The sequence below is a fragment of the Canis lupus genome, chromosome 32, assembly GCF_011100685.1.
Source record: "Canis lupus familiaris isolate Mischka breed German Shepherd chromosome 32, alternate assembly UU_Cfam_GSD_1.0, whole genome shotgun sequence".
NCBI lineage: Eukaryota > Metazoa > Chordata > Mammalia > Carnivora > Canidae > Canis > Canis lupus.
In genome coordinates, this window is record NC_049253.1 from 1,716,376 (window position 1) to 1,737,006 (window position 20,631).

The 20,631-nt window shown below is 34.2% G+C and overlaps 1 protein-coding gene across 1 annotated transcript in view; it reads right to left on the reverse strand.

The window, feature by feature from the left end:
* The window catches only part of MYOZ2 (myozenin 2), a 43,730-nt gene that overhangs the window by 16,545 nt on the left and 6,554 nt on the right, over nt 1-20,631 (reverse strand). The window contains exons 3-4 of the mRNA XM_038581759.1: nt 10,383-10,552; nt 4,162-4,291 (exon numbers count right to left, since the gene is read on the reverse strand). Coding sequence (XP_038437687.1) covers nt 4,162-4,291; nt 10,383-10,552 — 300 coding nt within the window. The remainder of the gene's footprint in view (nt 1-4,161; nt 4,292-10,382; nt 10,553-20,631) is intronic.

A 20,631-nucleotide genomic window follows, 5' to 3' on the forward strand; every position in this document is an offset into this window, starting at 1 on the left:
CTTGCACATTTTATTTCCCATTCCTTTCCTAAAAGTGATCAGATGTCAGTCATCTAGAAACTGGAAATTTTAGAATTTTATATTTTAAAAAATTCCTTGAAATCCCACCATCCTAATACAATTATGTTACCTCTGTGTATTTTTTTCAGTATTTTTTACCCATAAACATAATGATCGCATAACTATAATTCTAGTATATATTCAAGTGTATTTTATTTCTAATCAACTTTGCTTGGAATACTTTTAAAAAATTTTTTTTATTGGAGTTCAATTTGCCAACATAAAGCATAACATCCAGTGCTCATCCCACCAAGTGCCCCCCTCAGTGGCCATCACCCAGTCACCCCAACCCCCCGCCCACCTTCCTTTCCACTACCCCTTGTTCATTTCCTAGAGTTAGGTGCCTCTCATGCTTTGTCACCCTCACTGATATTTTCACTCATTTTTCTCTCCTTTCCCTTTATTCCCTTTCACTAATTTTTATATTCCCCAAATGAATGAGACCATATAATGTTTGTCCTTCTCCGATTGACTTATTTCACTCAGCATAATACCCTCCAGTTCCATCCACGTCGAAGCAAATGGTGGGTATTTGTTTGTCGTTTCTAATGGCTGAGTAATATTCCGTTGTGTACATAGACCACATCTTCTGTATCCATTCATCTTTTGAGGGATACGAGGCTCCTTTCACAGTTTGGCTATTGTGGACATTGCTGCTAGAAACATCGGGGTGCAGGTGTCCCAGCATTTCATTGCATCTGTATCTTTGGGGTAAATCCCCAGCAGTGCAATTGCTGGGTCGTAGGGCAGATCTATTTTTAACTCCTTGAGGAACCTCCACACAGTTTTCCAGAGTGGCTGCACCAGTTCACATTCCCACCAACAGTGCAGTAGGGTTCCTCTTTCTCCACATCCTCTCCGACATTTGTGGTTTCCTGCTTTGTTAATTTTCCCCATTCTCACTGGTGTGAGGTGGTATCTCATTGTGATTTTGATTTGTATTTCCCTGATGGCCAGTGATGTGGAGCATTTTCTCATGTGCTTGTTGGCCATGTCTGTCTTCCTCTGTGAGATTTCTGTTAATGTCTTTTGCCCATTTCATGATTGGATTGTTTGTTTTATTGCTGTTGAGTTTAATAAGTTCTTTATAGATCTTGGATACTAGCCCTTTATCTGATAGGTCATTTACAAATATCTTCTCCCATTCTATAGGTTGTCTTTTAGTTGTGTTGACTATTTCTTTTGCTGTGCAGAAGTTTTTATCTTGATGAAGTCCCAATAATTCATTTTTGCTTTTGTTTCTCTTTTGGAATGCTTTTGAATGTTTCTACATCATGTTTATAATCACTTTAAGAGTTTCATAATTGCCTATTGCATTGAAAGATGATAAGAGGTCTAATCTTTTCACTTTTTTTTAATATTCCAGGTTTTCCAATTTCTTTTTATAGATAGAATCAACTAACTCTTTTCTTTTTCTGATATGCTGAATTATGTACAGGAAAGAATGTGCATATGTTCAAGCTTTCAGGTATATTATGGTTCAGCAATGCTACATAATAAAACTTCTTGCTTGATTTCAAAATAATGCCCTTAACACAACTGATTTAAATTCAGAGGAACTTAATTCCTGTAATATTATGGCATCATAATACTCTTATTGATTCATGTTTAAGAAAAGTTAGCTTTTGGATACGTAGCATGTTAACCAATAAAAATGTTTGCTAAATTAGGAGAAGCTAAAGTTTGCTTCCTCAATTTGCTATACTTTCCAACTTATCAACCAAGAAGGAAGGATCCGTTACTCTTGTTTCAGGACAAGCTATTTGATAACCTCTAAACTCCCCCTTTTTTTAGTCTATGTTACGTAGACATTTCTGAATATTTAATAGTTGGGTATTTAGATTTAAAGAGCTGTGTCAGTTTATACTTTTAAACCTTCTCTTTATATATATATAAATATTTATATATGTGTGTATATATATATTTCTGAGAGAAAAAAATACATGCATGATATTAAATTATGTATGCAGAGAGAAAGTGAGATAACAAATGCAACATGAACTTTTGTACTGTCTCCTTATCTATAAATTGTTGAGGGTAGACATCATTTTTTATTCCTTTTGCAATTACATAGTTTATAATGATGACTATATAATAAAAGTTCTAACTTAGTGTTGAGAGTACCAGACTGACCAACACAAACTTTCTATATGTCTTCTCTTAATTGTTGAAACAAACAAGAACACTCCAAACATTAGAAAAGCAAGAGGTTGTCTAATAGTAGTTGGAGATAAAAGAGTATGCACAGTATTGTCTTTTAAGGTTATAAAGTTGATAAGGAAAGAATTAACTTTAGCTAAGTACAGTAGTTTCCCTCTTATCTATGGTTTTGCTTTCCGTGGCTTCAGTTAAAGGCAGTTTTCCAAGTCCAGTCCTGTCCCAAAGCAGATGCTCCTCCTTTTGATGCATGGTCAGAAAGTCAATAGTTGCCTAATGCTAGGTCACAGTGCCTATGTCATTCGCCTCATTTCATCTCACCACACAGGCATTTTATCATCTTACACCATCACAGGAGAAAGAGTAAATACAGTACAATAAGATATTTTGAAAGAGAGAGAGAGACCACATAAGCTTTATTACAGCATATTATAATTTTTCTATTTTATTTTTGTTATTGTTGATCTCTTCCTGTGCCTAATTGATAAATTCAACTTTATCATAAGTGTGTATGGCTGGAAAAAAATGTTGTGTACATAGAATTCAATACTACCCACAATTTTAGGCACCCTCTGGGGTTTTGGGTGTATCCTCTGTGGATAAGGAGGACTACTATATTTTATTATGTATGGGCCTATATTTACCACACTTTATTTTCACAACCCTGTACAGTGAGATTTGTTTTCCTTATTTTACCAATTAGGAAAACAGAGACTCAAAGAAAATTACTTTCCTTCCCAACACAGTAGTAAAATGGGCAGAGGTGGAAAAAGCCAGAAGGTTGAACCCAGATCTAATTTTAAAGCTAGTTTTTCTTCTGTGTACTTAATGCTATACATGTAGAATCTGTTACCTGCTTTTCTACCACCAAAAAGGCTACTTGAAAGCTATTTGCAAACTTTGCTACAGTGCTTCACTTCAAAGCTCTATGCATTCTAAGTGTGTACTTGGTCTCCTTCGGTGCCATTTTGTTATATCTATCAATACATTTTTTCATCGTGTTCAATAAGAATGTCCTAATAAACCTAAGCTCATCAATGACTGACAATTTATTTTTAAGTAACATTTAATATGATGTAGTTGCTTTACATACATATTTTCAAAAACTATTGCAGTTTAAGAAGAATTCTAGAATTGCTTTTGCTAAATTTACTATTTTACAAAAATATGACATAGATACTGCTAATTTCAAGATAGAAGTATTTGAACCTTTAAAAAATCTACTTTGTACATTACTCTTGAGGACATACTTGAAGTACTCGCTGTCAGTTATTTTGAAAAGGTATTGTCTAAATAGATCATGTTTGTGTGACAGATTTAATATTTCAAAATCTAACAATATTTCTGAACAACACATACTGACTGAATAAGGATCTGCTTCTCTTTGAAGTTAATAAATATGCAGCCTTGAAGAATTGCATTTAAGTCCTTTAAGGAAGCAGAGAATAATGAAAATAATCTCCACAAGTTCACTTTTGTGAGGCATCTGTAAATTTGGTATCTGGATTTAATTCTTGATCAGTCAATATAAGTTTATTGCCATTTATGACCTCAGTTTCTTAATTCATAAAATGAGGATTGTAATAAATATATTAGAGTTATTTTTGAAATTAAAGACCATCTACATCACAGCACTTCACAAATGGTAGTCCTATACAAATAGAATTTCAATATAACTACAAATGACTCAACTTTTAAAAAGAAGATGATTGCCAACACATACAGTGAACCATCTGAAAAAACATGGTAAATGTTTTATATGACTCCTTAGATCTAAATATCTATATTTATCTTGAACTTAACCACAAAATAGATATAAAATGGGTAAAGCCATGTCATTTAGATGCCATTTACTAAAAATCCAAATGACACGAGTGATATAGTTAAGTGCATACAATTTCTTTCTATTTATTGTTTATTTATTGTTTGTAAGGAGAAAGTTACCTGGTGCGATGTTTTCTGGGTTTGGGGGACTCCGCGGATCTGGGGTGTTGGGAGGAGTAGACGGGGCTTGTTGTGAGCCACCTTCGAGGTTGCTTCCATCCAGTTTCCCATTCTGCATGGCAATGCTGTGCTGTATGTGACCAAGAGTAAACACTGCTGAAAACTCAAAAATATTAGATGCACTAATAGGAGATACCATATGTGCAAAACTCGATTTGTATCTAGAATTTAAGTACAGTGCCACTTCCTTGTTTCTTGGGGCCTCAATAATTTATACATAGTTGATTGAGCTATTGAATGAGAAATTTTACTGATATTAACCTAAGATATGTTTAATGATGACACTCCAGTTAATAATAATTCATTGAACCTTACTATGTACCAGACACTATGTCTAGGGCTTTGTATCAATTATTTAATGTACTGTTCACAAAGTCCCTGTAAAGGTGAATCTATTAAATTTTTAATTCTTTATTAATCTAATAATATAGAGCATACTGGCCAAACATTTGGCTTTGCCATTGTTACATTACTATTTTGTTTATAGTGGGATTTAATTATATTCTTTAATTTGTCTTGTTTAAAATTTTTAAAAAGATTTATTTATTCAGAGAGAGAGGGAGAGAGAGGCAGAGACACAGGCAGAGGGAGAAGCAGGCTCCATGCAGGGAGCCTGATGTGGGACTCGATCCCAGGTCTTCAGGATCACACCCCGGGCTGCAGGCGGTGCTAAACCACTGAGCCACCGGGGCTGCCCTTGTTTTAAAATTTAATCTGAAATGTGGACACTAGTTGTGTATAAAAAATATTTATTTTTAAAGATTTTATTTATTTATTTATTCATGAGAGACACAGAGAGAAAGAGAGAGATAGAGACACAGGCAGAGGGAGAAGCAGGCTCCATGCAGGGAACCCGACGTGGGACTTGATCCCGGGTCTCCAGGATCATACCCTGGACTGAAGGCAGTGCTAAACCACTGAGCCACCCAGGCTACCCATAAAAAATATTTATACTTGAAGCTGCATAGGTGTATAAAAGGAAAAACTTGAGAATTCTAGGAAATCAAATGCTTAAAAGAGATGTTTGTCTTCCAAGCTATAGGTGAATTTGTTTTACTATTATAATTTAGGATTTATTCTATGATGATAATACAGCACTTTTTAAAACAATTTGAATTTTAATGGAGAAAAAAGACATTGTAATAGGTGTTATCCTCAGAAGCATGACTAACCCTTATCTCTATAATAAAGCATTGTTTTAATTATATTGAGAAATGTGTGTTTTATTTTATTTTTTTTTTTTTGAGAAATGTGTGTTTTAAAAAGAAGCCAATCTATCTAAAAAGTACATAAAATCAAATTTTTTTAACTTCAGAAAGAAAAATTTAGTGAATAAAAACCAATTTTGACTTTTCTCTGTGTGACATAAACACAAAATATTTTCAGATGCTTTTTCACTTCTGCATTTATTTATAACATGATATGGTGAAAAATAATTTTTACATTTTATTACTTAAAGATAGTTTATCCTTATTCTCAGGCTTTCCCCACCCACAGCCACTCTCCAGGTGCCTTTTACATTTGGCTTATTCTTTGTAGCACCGTGGGGAAAGCTGCTATGGAAATGATTAGGGCACATGTTAGCAACGGTGAGCTGGCTTGTAGAAAGGGGCAAAAAAGCCTGAGAGGTCATGTTTATTAGGTGAGCGCAAGGTCTTGATTACTGGGCAGAAGAGTTTACACTTTACTCCACAAGCAATATTGTACAATTTCCTTTTTTTTTTCTTAAAGATTTTATTTGTTTCTTTGAGAGAGAGAGAGACAGAGACAGAGAGACAGAGACAGAGATAGTGACAGAGAGCACAAGCCCAGGAGGAGAGGGAGAAGCAGATAATTTGCTTAGCAGGGAGCTTGACTCAGCTCTTGATCACAGGACCCTGGGATCATGACCTGAGTAGAAGGCAGATGTTTAATGAACTGAGCCACCCAAGGTTCCTCAAAATTTAGAACAATTCCTACTGGACTCAGAAACATTAGTATTTAGCATTTTGAAAAGAGCCATTATCCTAAGTCTTAGACTTATTTGACTAGATTTGTATCTTTTCTCACTCTGAACTGACACCACCGCCTAAAACATTAGTTATAAATAAAAAGCCAGTTGAAATAAATATAAGAATATCATGCATTTGAAATTCTTTTTCGGGCAGCCCCAGTGGCACAGCGGTTTGGCGCCGCTTGAAGCCCAGGACATGATCCTGGAGACCTGGGATCGAGTCCCACGTCGGGCATGGAGCCTGCTTCTCCCTCTGCCTGTGTCTCTGCCTCTCTCTCTCTCTCTCTGTTGCTCATGAATAATGAATAAATAAAATATTTTTTAAAAATTCTTTTTCTAAGTTCCTGAAATGCGTCCATGAAATACATTGCACCTAAACTTACAAATCATCCTGTCTATGGTAATTTAAGATTTGTATTACTGACTTTCTTTGGAGACTTTTCCCTGGGAATTGGGGACCAGGACAAGCAACTGCTTCTAGCTAGTCATTAATTATCAGGAGACACCCAGTACCTCTATTGTCATCGTTAAGTATACAAACAAAACCTAATAATAGTTGGGGAGCAGCTTACTTTAGTTATGACATAAGCCTTAAATTACAGAGTTCCATCATGTGTGATTCCCTTCAGAGAAAGTTGAAATATAAATGAGAATGTATTTCCTTTTAATTTCAGTTAGGTTGACCCTAAACAAAATAAAACTAGAGCAGCATCTTATAGGTAATAACCATAGAAGTTATAAACACATGGATAATGTCTATTACATGATTTCTATTGAAATATCAATAGAAATAAAAGGATTTTCTAAAAACCCTGTTCTAAAATTTGTGCCAAATACATAGTAGAAGTTATTTTTTGCACAAAATAAATATATTTTGAGAACTCAGTATATTTAATTTAGTACTATTTTAGAATTACTTTTTATAGTATACTTTCCCTTTTCCCAGTATTATTTAGATTTCAAAGGATTTCAAAAAGCCCATAGTTACATAGATACATATGTAGTCTTTATTATAAAATGTGGATTACTTCCTCAATATCATTTTATAATGATTTATAGATGATAATTTTAATTATCATGAATCATGATTCATGATAATTATCTTCTATTTTATCTATAAGATGATATATCTTCTATTTTATCTATAAGATGATAATTATCTTCTATTTTATTATTTTTTTAATGCTCATTTTCTTCATCCATTTTATTTTTTGCCCGTTGATGTAAGAATTTCATCACTTAAGGGCACCTGTGTGGCTCAGTCAGTTAAGCATCCAACTCTAGATCTCAGCCCAGGTCGTGATCTCAGAGTCATGAGTTCAAGCCCTGCATTGGGCTCCATGCTGGGCATGGAGCCTACTTTAAAAAAAGATTTTAAAAAAAGAATGTAATCAATTCATGAACTAGGGCTTCAAAATTAGCTTGTGTGGAAATGAAGAAATGTATCTTAATTTAAGAAAGCACATTTCCTGTTATTATTTATGTCATAAGGTTTGTGTGGCTTGAATTTGCCAGTTTCTCAGCAGTGGAGTAAGACCAAAGCTGCCCTTATTTTTTTAATTTTTAAAATGATAATATTTCAAAAAATGGCATTAAATTACCAGGGAGTTGCCTATATTTTCATCTAATGATGTCCTAAACATTTTAATAAAATAAGAAATGTATATAGAGTTAAATAATTATTTTGAGGGAAGCAGAAAAAGCTCATTTCAAAAAATGTAGTCAATAAATTAGGAAAATATGACATAAATCATTTTAAGATGATTCAAGAAGTAGACTATAAGTAATACTTTTTTCTATCTTTCAATGTTATTTTGTTTCTCCTTCACTACACAAAAGCTGTATTTATTTATCTTTGAGCAACCAGTATTGTATCTAGAACACAGTAGGCACCCAATAAATATTTGTCAAAAGTATAAATAAATGAATGGAAATAGACCTGAACCTAACATTGTTTTTAAAAATCCTATCCTATTAATAAGACTTGCTCCAAGTTGTAATCTAGTGCCTTGATAAAGCAAATAATATTATTATATAATGTGACTCACTATTTTCCTCAATGATCATTTGAGGTCATTTTTAGAATTAAACAAAAATTGTTAAAGAAGGCACTTTAGAGAACATTTGAGTCCATTTCCTTATTTTCTAAATATAAAAAGAGGTCCATGAAACCAAAGAAACTTTTAAATTGACTCAAAATTGCATGACTATCCTGGTTTCCAGCCCAGTTTCCTTTAATTACACCATGGTAAGTGTCAGTGCCAAGAATTCTAGAATTCTGAGATCTGGATTTCAGTCTTCCTCATTATGTGTTGCTTAAGACAAACCAATATACTTCCTTGAACACTACTTTCCTCATTTCTAGAGAGTAGATTTCATCAGATTTTAGAGTATGTTATGTAACTTAATGCCATACTTGTTCATTGCATACATTATTATTGTTTATTGCTCTGAGTTGCTTATCCGCATTTAATTGTTTATTTCAATATGCCTATTTTGGACTATTTTATCTATTTAGTGTTCAACCTTCTAGCAATATCGAAGGCATATTCTCACATTCTTTGTTTAATCAGAACATTTGGCCACAGGTTATTGTCAATAGCATGAGATACTGGTGATGACGGAATATGTTGTGTTCATAAGGATATTTAAAAACTCATTGTGCCTTCCCCCAGAATTGTAGTTAAAGTGCAGATTAGAGATGTAAGTATAAGTTATGAAAACTGGATTTATTCATTTATTCAGAAGTCTAGACTTGAAGATGACTTCTCAAAGAATTTCCTTAAGCCACCTTATTCTATACTACTCCTTAAAGCTGCTCCTCTGTTGTCATTATTAAAAGAGTATGATTATATAATTAGACTCTATCAGCCGGGATAGGGATTATTTTAGGCTTATACCATATTAGCTACAGACATTTTGATAAGTAGATATTAGACATAATTATAGGGTAATATAACATATTTATCCATGACTTGAAGTGAAAAATCATCCCTCACAAATATAAATACTATATTTCAGTAAGATTTGATGTCTAACTGAATTCATATTTATAACTAGACTTTATCTATGGATGTTGAAGGATGCTTATTAGTGTGAAAAAGAAATTATTTAAGTTATCCCCTTGTATTTATTGTTAACCAGAAAAACAGATATTTTGAATGACTAACAGTGTTTGTGGGTGTGGATGTTAGTTCTGTAATGTATTTTAGTAATTGTGATGAGAGATCTCAGAGAAGCTAGTCTGTTTGTTGTAAAGAAGTGAGATGTCCACTTAAAACAACATAGTAGTGATGGCAGCTGGCAAATGTTTGAGTTTAAATTCACAAATAATCTTACAGACTTCCCATAGCTATAGAAAGAAACCCTCAGTAAATAAAGCCATAATTTATTGTAGTCACCACCACCTCTTCAAATTTAGAATCAATGCTTTATTCCTTTTTGATTCTTCATGCCTGGTATTTTATTTTTAAAGCCAATTCCCCAAAGCTAGTTGTTTTCCTACTATGAACTTCTTCCTCTACAATCTCTCTACATGACAGTTTAAAAGAATATCGTATTAATGCAATTTGTAAACTATAATGTAATTAATTTGTTCATTTGTTTATTAATTTGGAGCTGAGAAAAACTTTTGTCTAAAGAGTTTTGTCCACCTTGGTTTTGTTGTTAATAGGAATCAGACTTCCCTACACGATGTGGAATAAATGCCTTGAGTGAGAGAAGCTCAGCTATGTAGATCTCAGGCACATTTCAGTGCCAGGATGTACTCAGCCAATAAAATGCTTATGCTTACTTTGTGGAGTGCTGTGTGCTTTGGAAGTGTTTCACCCCAAACATTTAACTAGTAAAGATAAGACCATGGAAACTTTTAGTTCCACCAATCTCCATTCCCTCCCCCTCCTCTTAGCAGAGCAGACCAGCTTTTCAGTGCCAAATTTATGGGTTTGCAATGTCCCTACTGAACTAAAAAGATACTCATAACATATATAATACTTCTTTTGTTTATTCATCTAAACTATTTATTATCGTGAAAGAAAAGTCTAACAGAATTAACAGAAAAAATATGTTAAATAAATATGTAGAATACTTGTTTGGGAATGTAGTGACACATATACACTTAGAAATGCTACCCATTTATTTAGATACCACATAGTCAACTTATACCTACATTAATTTGTGCTTTAGATTCATACTGGAAATTTTCAAATGTGTACTTATCAGATCTTCTTTGTCGCATCTTAAATAGTCTGGCGCCACGGTTACTGAGATGGGATAATTCTTCCAACATGATATCTCTGGGGATGCTGACTTTTTTGCCCAGGTGCATGCCATCTACATCTGTAAAACAACATTCATGTGCATGAAACCCCAAGGTAAGCATTTTTAAATGCGTAGCTAAATTCCATAATTTATTGCCTGCTATATTCTAGTGTAGTAGGTAGATAGAGACTCTTTACTCAGACTGGGTTGAATCCTAGCTTCCTTACTTTCTAACTGTATGATTATAGATATGATACTTATTTTTCTAAGCCTGAGGCTTCTCATATTTACAAAGTGGATAATTCCTACTGAATATGCTTGATATGAAAATTAAATAAAATGTTACATATATAAATCACTTAGCTATGATACCTGGCATGTAAAAAGAGCGAATGAAAATTAGCTAATAAGGCTATTAGTGTAATTTAGTGTTTCCAAATTTAATGAATTTTCAAACAGCACAGCTCATAACTGTTTTATTTTATTTTATTTTTTAATTTTTATTTATTTATGATAGTCACACAGAGATAGAGAGAGAGAGAGGCAGAGACATAGGCAGAGGGAGAAGCAGGCTCCATGCACCGGGAGCCCGATGTGGGATTCGATTCCGGGTCTCCAGGATCGTGCCCTGGGCCAAAGGCATGCGCTAAACCGCTGCGCCACCCAGGGATCCCTATAACTGTTTTAATATGTTCTGTTTGGCACCCTACATTTTTATGTGTGTTTGAGCTATCTCTATTACTCAAGTACCTACCCTCCGTCCAGGCCAGTCCATTTCCCTGTCTCTGTCAAAATACCATTCATTCTGCAGCTACCACCAAGGAGCCCAGTATATAGTAGGCAGGTGGTAAATATTGAATGAACAAGTCCTTCTCAATCCAGCTTAAGTGCTATTTCTGTGAATCCCTTCACTAAATCTCGATTCATAATTATTCATGCCTTTTTCGTATTCCCATAGCACTGAATCACAATTACTTGATTCCATTTTACTTATTTAATGGTTTGCATTTCTTTCTCATGTTTTAGCATTTGTGTCTCCCATGCATTAAATATAGGAGATATCCAGCAAATGACTCTTATTTTCTGTTTCTAGTACTAAAGGACTTTTTTTATTTTTTATTTATTTATTTTTTTAATTTTTTTTTTAAAGGACTTATTTTAAATTGAAAAGAATGAAGCTCTCTATTTTCTCCCTTAATCAGGAATATATTTCTGTGTAACCCACAGAATCTCTTGCCACTGTAGACTGCTAGTAAATACACAGGAAAAAAAATTGGGCCTTTAGTAAAATAAATAATTATTCAGATTGATTGAGGCAATATTCTTTGATGATGTGACAAGTTAACCCTAATAATTAGGTTTTTGGAGGTATTAGGGATGAAATAACAGAATTACTTGAATTTTCTTCTTATTTCTCTTTGGGAAAAAACTATTTGTTTTCATATTTTGATGTTACATGGAGAGGACCTCCACTAATATCAAGACTTCTGCTTCTGGGAAAATAGAGTAGATATCTTTTCCCTGTACTTCTACTAAACACAATTATAAGTCCTGGATGATATGTATAAAACAAACATAAGAAGACTCTGGAAGGTAAAGAGAAAAAGGCAACTAGCTAGGAACCTCAGGACTCAAGGAATAACATGGAAGTGAATTCTCTAGGTTTTCTTTTAACTTTATAAATCCCAGACTTGGTGCTAAGATGCTAGCAGCTCAGGCACGCCAACAAGGGCAGACAAAAACAAAAAACAAAAAACAAAAAAAACCCACCCTAACAAAAGACTGACCATTAGCCAAAAGACTAGGAAAAGAGCAGCCTAGAAAAACAGAAAACTTTTGGACAATAGCCATGCTACTTCAGCAAAATACCAAAGAAAAAGCATGGGTCCTATCCATATCAACAAAGCCTAAGTGAGGACCCCAGAATTTTACCCTTCTGAGGCTGTAACAAGGTGCCCCCAAATTCCCACAGGGATGGTATCAGAAAAGCCAAGGAAGCTGGGACTTTCATCCCTGTCAGCCAGTAACAACCTTCCCTCCCTGCAGTGTTAGTGAAGACCACGTGGTGATTTCAAACTACCACCCCCTTCTGTCAGTAATTAAGAACTCTTCCCCTCAAGTTCTAGTGGAAGCCAAGTGAAGAACTTGCACTTCTACTTCCACCTGACAGTGATGAGGTGGCACTCTTTCCCTGCCTCCTGCTGAAGCAGTGTCAGACTAGGATAGATGAAAAAGAAGGCTTAAATAAGAGCAAGAGTCTTAGAGCAGAATATGAAAATTTCCAAGCTCCAGTAAAGAATCTTTTCATACCAGGAACCAGGAAGATCTCAAACCAAATGAAAAAAGATGCCAATATGAGATGACTGAAATATTAAAATTATACAATTAAGATTTTAAAGCAGCCACGATAAAAATGCTTCAAGTAGCAATTACAAAACTCCTAGAAACAAATGAAAACATAGAAATCTTCAGCAAAGAAAAAGTTATGGCAGGGAAATAAAAGATATAAAGACCCAATGGAAACTTTAGAACTGAAAATATATAACCAAAATAAAAGTTCTGTGGATGGAGTCACTAGCAGAATAGAGGGGAGAAAGGGAAAAAGAAATATGTGAACTGGGAGATAAACTAATAGAAATCACCCAATAAGAACAACTGAGAAAAAAATAAACTGAAAAAAAATGAAGAAAGGCTTAGGGAATAGTAGGACTAGAACAAAAGACACAGCATTTATGTCACTGAAGGTCCAGGAGAGTAGAAGCAAGTGAGTCTAGAAAAGTACTCAAAGAAATAATGGTTAAAAACTCCTCAAATCAGGCAAGAAAGAGAAATCTACAGATTCAAGAAGCTAAGTGTCTTGTACAAGATAAATTGATAGAATGTCACAAGACATATTAAAAACTCCTAAAAATTAAAGATGAGAAACCTTGAAAGCAGCCAGAGAAAAATGACAGCTTACCTATAGGGAGAAAAAGAAATGAAAATGATAGTGAATTTCTCACTAGAAACCATGAAAATCAGGAAAAAGTGGCACAAAGTTACTGAAAGAAAAAGGAAAAAAAAACTGTCAACCCAGAATCTGATATCCAGTCAAAATATCCTTTAGAAATGGGAGAATTTGAAATATTTTCAAATAAAGGGAAACTAGGAGAATTTGTTTCCTGGAAACCTATCCTAAGACAATGGTCAGGCAGCTATAAAAAAATACCAAAGATCGGTAGCTTCTAAACAACAGAAATTTCTCACAGTTCTGGAGACTGGAAGTCTGGGATCTAGGTGCCAGCATAATTGGGGTTCTGGTGAAAGCCCTCTTCCAGATTCCAGATTGCTGATTTCTTACTGTGTTGTCACATGGTGGAAGGGACAAGGTAGCTCTCTTGGACTTCTTTTATAAGGGCATTAATGCGCTTTCATGAGGACCCCACTGTCATGACCTAATCACCTCCAAAGATTCTATATCTTAATACCACCACAAGGGGCATTAGGGTTGCAGTATATGAATTTGGCAGGGACATAAACACTCAGATCATAGCAAACAACTAAGGGAAGTTCTTTAAACAGAAGGGAAACAATAAAATACGGAGCAAGGAAAGAATAGAGTAAGCAACAGTGTGGGTAAATACAATAACCTTCCCTTCTCCTCTTGAGTTTTCTAAACTATGTTTGCTGTTAGAAGCAAAAATTGTAACAGTCTCTGACATAATTATAAATGAATGTAGAAGAAATAGTTAAGATAATTATATTATTAACAGAAGAGAATAAAGGGACATGAAAGTAGGTAAGTTTTCTATACTTCACTTGAATTGATAAAGTGACAATATTAGTAGACCTTGATAAGTTATGTATATGTAATGTAATCCTTACAGCAACTACTAAAAAAGTTATTACAGATGGACTTGAAATTACTATAGATAAATAGAAATGGAAGTCTTAAAAATGTTCAAGTAATCCATAGAAAAATGGGAAAAAGAAAACAGAAATGAAAAACAGACACAACAAACAGAAAACAAATAAAATAGTTAAGCCCTAACACATCAATAATCACATTAAATATACATGCTCTAAATATATCAATTAAAGGACAAAGACTGCAGACTATATTTAAAAATGTGACCCATCTATATGGTATCTACAAGATACTCACTTCAAATAAGTGAGTTGAACAATATAGGCAAGTTGAAAGTAACAGGGTGATGGCCACCTGGTTGACTCAGATGGATAAATGTCTGACTTTTTATTTTGGCTCTGGTCATGAGTAAAATAAACCTCAACAAATTTAAGAGTTAAAATTGTACAGAATATGCTTTCTGGTTACAATGGAATCACATTAGAAATCAAGAACAGAAAGATAATAGGAAAATCTCTAAACATTTTGAAACTAAACAATATACTTCTAAATAATCCATGGGTCAAAGAGGAAGTATCAAGGGAAATTTTAAAAATTCATTGATCTGAAAATAAATAAATAATAAATAAATAAATAAATAAATAAATAAATAAATAAAAAATTCATTGATCTAAATGAAAATAAAAATAGAGCATATCAAAATTCATGGGACACAGTTAATACAGTGCTGAGCAAGACATTTGTAGCACTAAATGCATACATTAAAAAAAAAAGAAAGAAAAAGTCTCAAATGAATAATCTAAGCTTCCACCTTACAAACCTAGAAAAAGGGGGCAACTAGGTACTCAGTCAGTTAATTGTCCCATTCTTGATTTCTGCTCAGGTCATGATCCCAGGGTCCTAAGATCAAGCCCCACAAAGGGCTCCACACTGAGCAGGAAGTCTGCTTAAGATTCTCTCCTTCTTCCTCTACCCCTCACCCTCCACCCACACCCCCACCAGTTTGCACACATGTGCACATGCATTCTTTCTATCAAAAAAAAACCAAAAAACAAAACAACTTAGAAAAAGAAGAGTACAATCAACCCAAAGCAAGCAGAAGGAAAGAAATAATAAAAATAGCAGCAGAAATTAAAAACCAGTTAAGCATGGAGTTAGATTTTGAAAGATCAATAAAATTGACAAGTCCCTAGCTAGATTGACACAGACAAAAATGTAAAAGATACAAATTACCAATGTTAGGAACAAAAGAAGGAACTACAGGAACTACAGATACTGTAGATAGCAAATGAAAAATAAGAGAATACTATGAACAACTTTATACATAAATTCACATAAATTTGAAAACTTAAAAAAACTGACCAATTTTTGAAAAGCACAAAGTATCACATTTCAAATAGATAATTGACTAATCTTAAACTATAAAGCAATCAAATTTACAATTTTAAAATCTCCCAAAAAAGAAATCCTCAAATTTAGAGAATTTCACTGGAGAAGTCTACCAAACATGTCAAGAATTAGCACCCAGTTCATAATCACTCATATGTGCTGTTGGAAATTAGAATGGTAAAGCCACTCTAGAAAGTAATTTAGTAGTTTCCGTTAAAAACCTACCATAGAACTAACAGGAATACTGGGCATTTATCCTAGTAAAATGAAAGCTTACGTTCACGCAAAAAGCTATGTACAAATGTTCATAGCATGTTTTCTTAATTGAAAACAAAACAAGGGCAGCCTGGGTGGCTCAGCGGTTTAGTGCCACCTTTAGCCCAGGGCGTGATCCTGGAGCCCCAGGATCAAGTCCCACGTCAGGCTCCCTGCATGAAGCCTGTTTCTCCCTCTGCCTGTGTCTCTGCCATGCGCTTGCTCACGCTCTCTCTCTCTTTCATTAATAAATAAATTTAAAAAATTTTTTTTAAATCTTAAAAAAAAAAAATCCAGACATTCTTCAATGGGTAAATGGTTAAAAATACTGTGGTCCATCCATATCATGGTACTCAGCAATAAAAAGTATCAAAACTATTGAAACATACATCATCCGGATCTATCTCCAGAGAATTCCACTGAGTGAAGAAAGCCATTCCCAAAGGTTACACACACACACACACACACACTATATATATATATATATATATATATATATATATATACACACACACACACACACACACACAATATGTGTATATATATATATGGCTATATGTATAAGGCTATATGTATATATAAAGGCTATATGTGTATATGTGTATATATATGTGTGTGTGTATGTATATATATATATATATATACATATTCTTGAAATGAAAAAATATATACTGAGCAGAATAGTGATTGGCAGGAGTCTCTTGACTGTATTAGTGACAATATTCTGGTTCTGATAGTGTAGTATAGCTTTGTAAGACATTACCTTGGGGGAAATCAGGAAAATGTACATGATGGGACAGCTATGTATTATTTCTTACAATTACATATGAACTACAATTAACTCAAAAAAAAAAAAGGCTACGAAGCCATAAAAAGACATGAATAATACTTAAGTGTAAACTGCTAAATGAAAAAAGCCAGTCTGTAAAGGCTACATGCTAATGTCATTCCAACTACATGACATTCTGGAAAAGGCAAAAGTCCAAAAGACAGTAAAAGTGGTGCCAGGGAGTTGTGGGGTGGGGAATGAGGATAAACAGATAGAGTACAAGGGATTTTTAGGACAGTGAGCCTGTTCTGTATGATACTATAATGGCAGATACATGACATTATGCATTCATGAAAGTCCAAAGATCACTACATAGAGTGATCCCTAGTGTAAACTATGGACTACAGTGCTTGTTTTTGTTTTTGTTTTTTTAAGATTTTATTTATTTATTTGAGAGAGAGCATGTGCAAGCAGGGGAGGAGCAGAGTGAGGGGGAGACAATCTCCAGTGGACTCTGCACTGAGCAAAGAACCCGATGAGGGTCTCCATTCCCAGGACCCTGAGATCATGACCCCAGCTGAAACCGAGTTGGACATTTAACCAACTGAGCCACTCAGGTACCCCTGACTTTAGCCTTGAATAGTGTATCAATATTTGTTCATCAACCATAACAAGTATATCACACTATGGCAAGATGTTAATAATAGGGGAAACTGTGTGTTGGGAGGAGAAGGGGTATATGGGAACACTCCATACTTTCTCCTTGGTTTTTCTGTAAACCTAAAACTGCTCTAAAAAATCAAATGTATTATTTTAAAAATTTAATTAAAAATATTCATAGCCCCTCCTAATGCAATGCAAAGCAGCTTTGTCTGCTCTCTAGTATGAAAAAAAGAAGAAGAAGCTATGCTCTACAATCTCCAGGGATGGCACAGATTGCCTACTGAAAAGGAATAGGAGGAACAGAGCAAAGCAAAGGGCCCTCGTTTTATAATAGTTCCCTGGGATTTGCTTGCCAGCCCTGCTGAGCTCTACAGGGAATATTCACCTTCAGTTATTTGCAAGTGTTTGGAATCTTTGTTACTGTGTGCTTGGAACATGGAAGAAGAAGCTAGGTTATTTTTCAGCATATCTGTGAATATATACCTCAATATTATAGAGACAATGACAGAGTGGGCTCTCTCAACTTTTTTATTCTATAATCAAAATAGCAAGTTCCCTTTAGATCACAAAGGATAGAAGAAACAGTATTCCTTCTACTTAGTGCAGTTATAGGAGGGGGGAATCTCCTTTTTTAAATGCTTTTCAAAACAATTTAGTTAGCAATGAGAGAGAGAGAATGAAATAGTAACACACAAAAAAAAATCTACAGATTTTTTCCATTTAACTTTTTCTAGAAATATATATTTGATAGAATGTAATTATATATTACAAATAAGTTTTTTAAAGATTTTATTTATTTATTCATGAGAGACAGAGAGAGGCAGAGACACAGGAAGAGGGAGCAGCTGGCTTCCTGTGGGGAGCACGATGTGGAATTCAATCTCAGGATCCCAGGATCAATAACCTGAGCTGAAGGCAGATGCTCAACCATTGAGCCACCCAGGTGCACCTACAAATGTTTTTTTTTTTTTTTAATTAGGTTTTTCCTGAAAAACCTTTCTAGTATGAAATTTTCAGGAAATGGAAAATGTCCCAAAGCAGGCATCCACTAGAAAATGCCCAGTTAGCAATCTTTATAGTTATGGAATCTTTCTCCTTACAGTTAAAGCTACAAAGTTTTTCCATAAAGAAACCATAACAGAAAAGCAACTTTTTCTTCCTCCCCATTTCTGATACTAATTTGAGTCATTACAAAGGGTTAAATGAAAATAGAGATATTAGAAAAGGAATAGCACATTATTATGTTAATTTCAATATCTTCTAAATTCCAAGCTATGGTGTAAGTTTAATTCTGTGACTCTAGACAGATATTTGAGAAAATGTTTTTATTTCATTTCCCTCTTCCTAATGGTCCTCCAATATTAGCTGATTCCACCAACATTTCTGAAATAGCCATATGACTTAAGTAGATTCCATCCTGCTGGCCCCTGTGATTTACAGTAGTCTTCTGGGTTGTGTTTGACTGGAATTGATCGGCTTTGTGATTGATTCAGAAACAAGTACAAGACCTAATCCAGGCCAATGAGAATGAATATCATGACTTTTCTCTGCAAATGCTGTGCCAAAGATGCTTTCTTTACCTTGTTGCATGTAAGCACAACATAGTGAGTAGCCATCTGAAAGTATTAAAGACCCCTGGGGCCAGAAGTACTAGCTGTGCCAAAGATGCTTTCTTTACCTTGTTGCATGTAAGCACAACATAGTGAGTGGCCATCTGAAAGTATTAAAGACCCCTGGGGCCAGAAGTACTAGATGATAAGTCAGCACTAGGGCAAGCTTCTACTGACTCACAAGAATTGACTGGTAAATTTGCAAGAATTCTGTGAGCCAGTGGTTAACTTCAGTAAACACAGCCCTAATTAAAATTAAATTATATAAATTTAATAATTAGATAAAGTATTTAAAATCAAAGGAATACTCAAAATATCACTTTCTCGGTCTTTTTACTATGTTTTGCTATTATCTGTGTTCCTGATGTTACTTATATCTGTTTGCATGTGTATGTGTATGGTGGAAATACTATATAATGTATTACTGCACATATTTTCCTAATTCTGCATTCAGTGCCTTCTTGACAGTAGATTGAAATCAGCTATGGTGAGTGTATTTAAACCATTGAAATTGGCAAACTCTAGAAACCAAGGCATTTCTCCCCCAGAGAACCAGTTGTTAAGTATTTACTAGCCAAGCACTAGACAGGGGAATATGTTAAGTCAACATATTTTGCATAAACAAACAAACAACAAAAGACATATCTAAAATCTCTAAGATTTTCTTCCCTTCCCTTCTAATAGTTAAATTTATGATGTAACGAGAGCAGGAGTTGCAAACCATTCATGAGGGGAATCTAATGTATAAACACTTTCATTACTTAAACTTTCAGAGTGAAGAACAAAGTCAACTGAGCACATAGAATCCAAGTTCAGCTGTTCCCTGCCCTTTATTGCAAACCCCTCTGCAGGGTCTTAACACTGTATTTAATCTGGATGCCTGATAAATGATATAACTTATTCAGGATACATATCCTTGCCTTGATGGATTAAAGGTTGTCTTTGTGGCATTAGATCATCTATTGAAAATAATATTGCTAGACATACTTTCCTGTTGATGTCATTTATAGTGATCCAGCATTTTTCCTTTATTCTTTAAAGACTTTATAGATTTGATATATCATATTTTGCTACTATTTCAAGAATCGGTGATTATTTATGAACAGTCAAATACCTTAATTATAAATTGACATAGACATATAAGCTAAGGGTCTGGCCCATAACCAAATTAATTTCCACAAAAAGCCCACAAATTTTCATCTACTAGAAATAATAAATAATTGTTAACCAATATTCTTCCTCTGTAGTGTCCTCATTACACTACTACTAGCCACCACTAGTGGCTTTTGTAGTTAAATTAATATTTAGAATCTCACATTAAAATGTCCAAATATTTTGATTCTTGAGTATACTTTCCTTCTACCTTTCATATTGTGGAGCCCTATTACTCTGAGTATTAGAAACCAAATGGAAAATTGCATTTCCTTGAGACATGTGATCTTTGAAAATTCAATCAGCTCCTTTTTCAAAGCTTACTTGGATGCATAGTCTTATGAACAAACACTGGACTTAAGTTCCTCCAAAAGGAAACATTCTTTTTTTTTGCACTCATTTCAGACATTAATGTTCTGAAACTTGATCAAATGACTTATGTGTGCATAGGTAGTTCTACATATTTAATGTG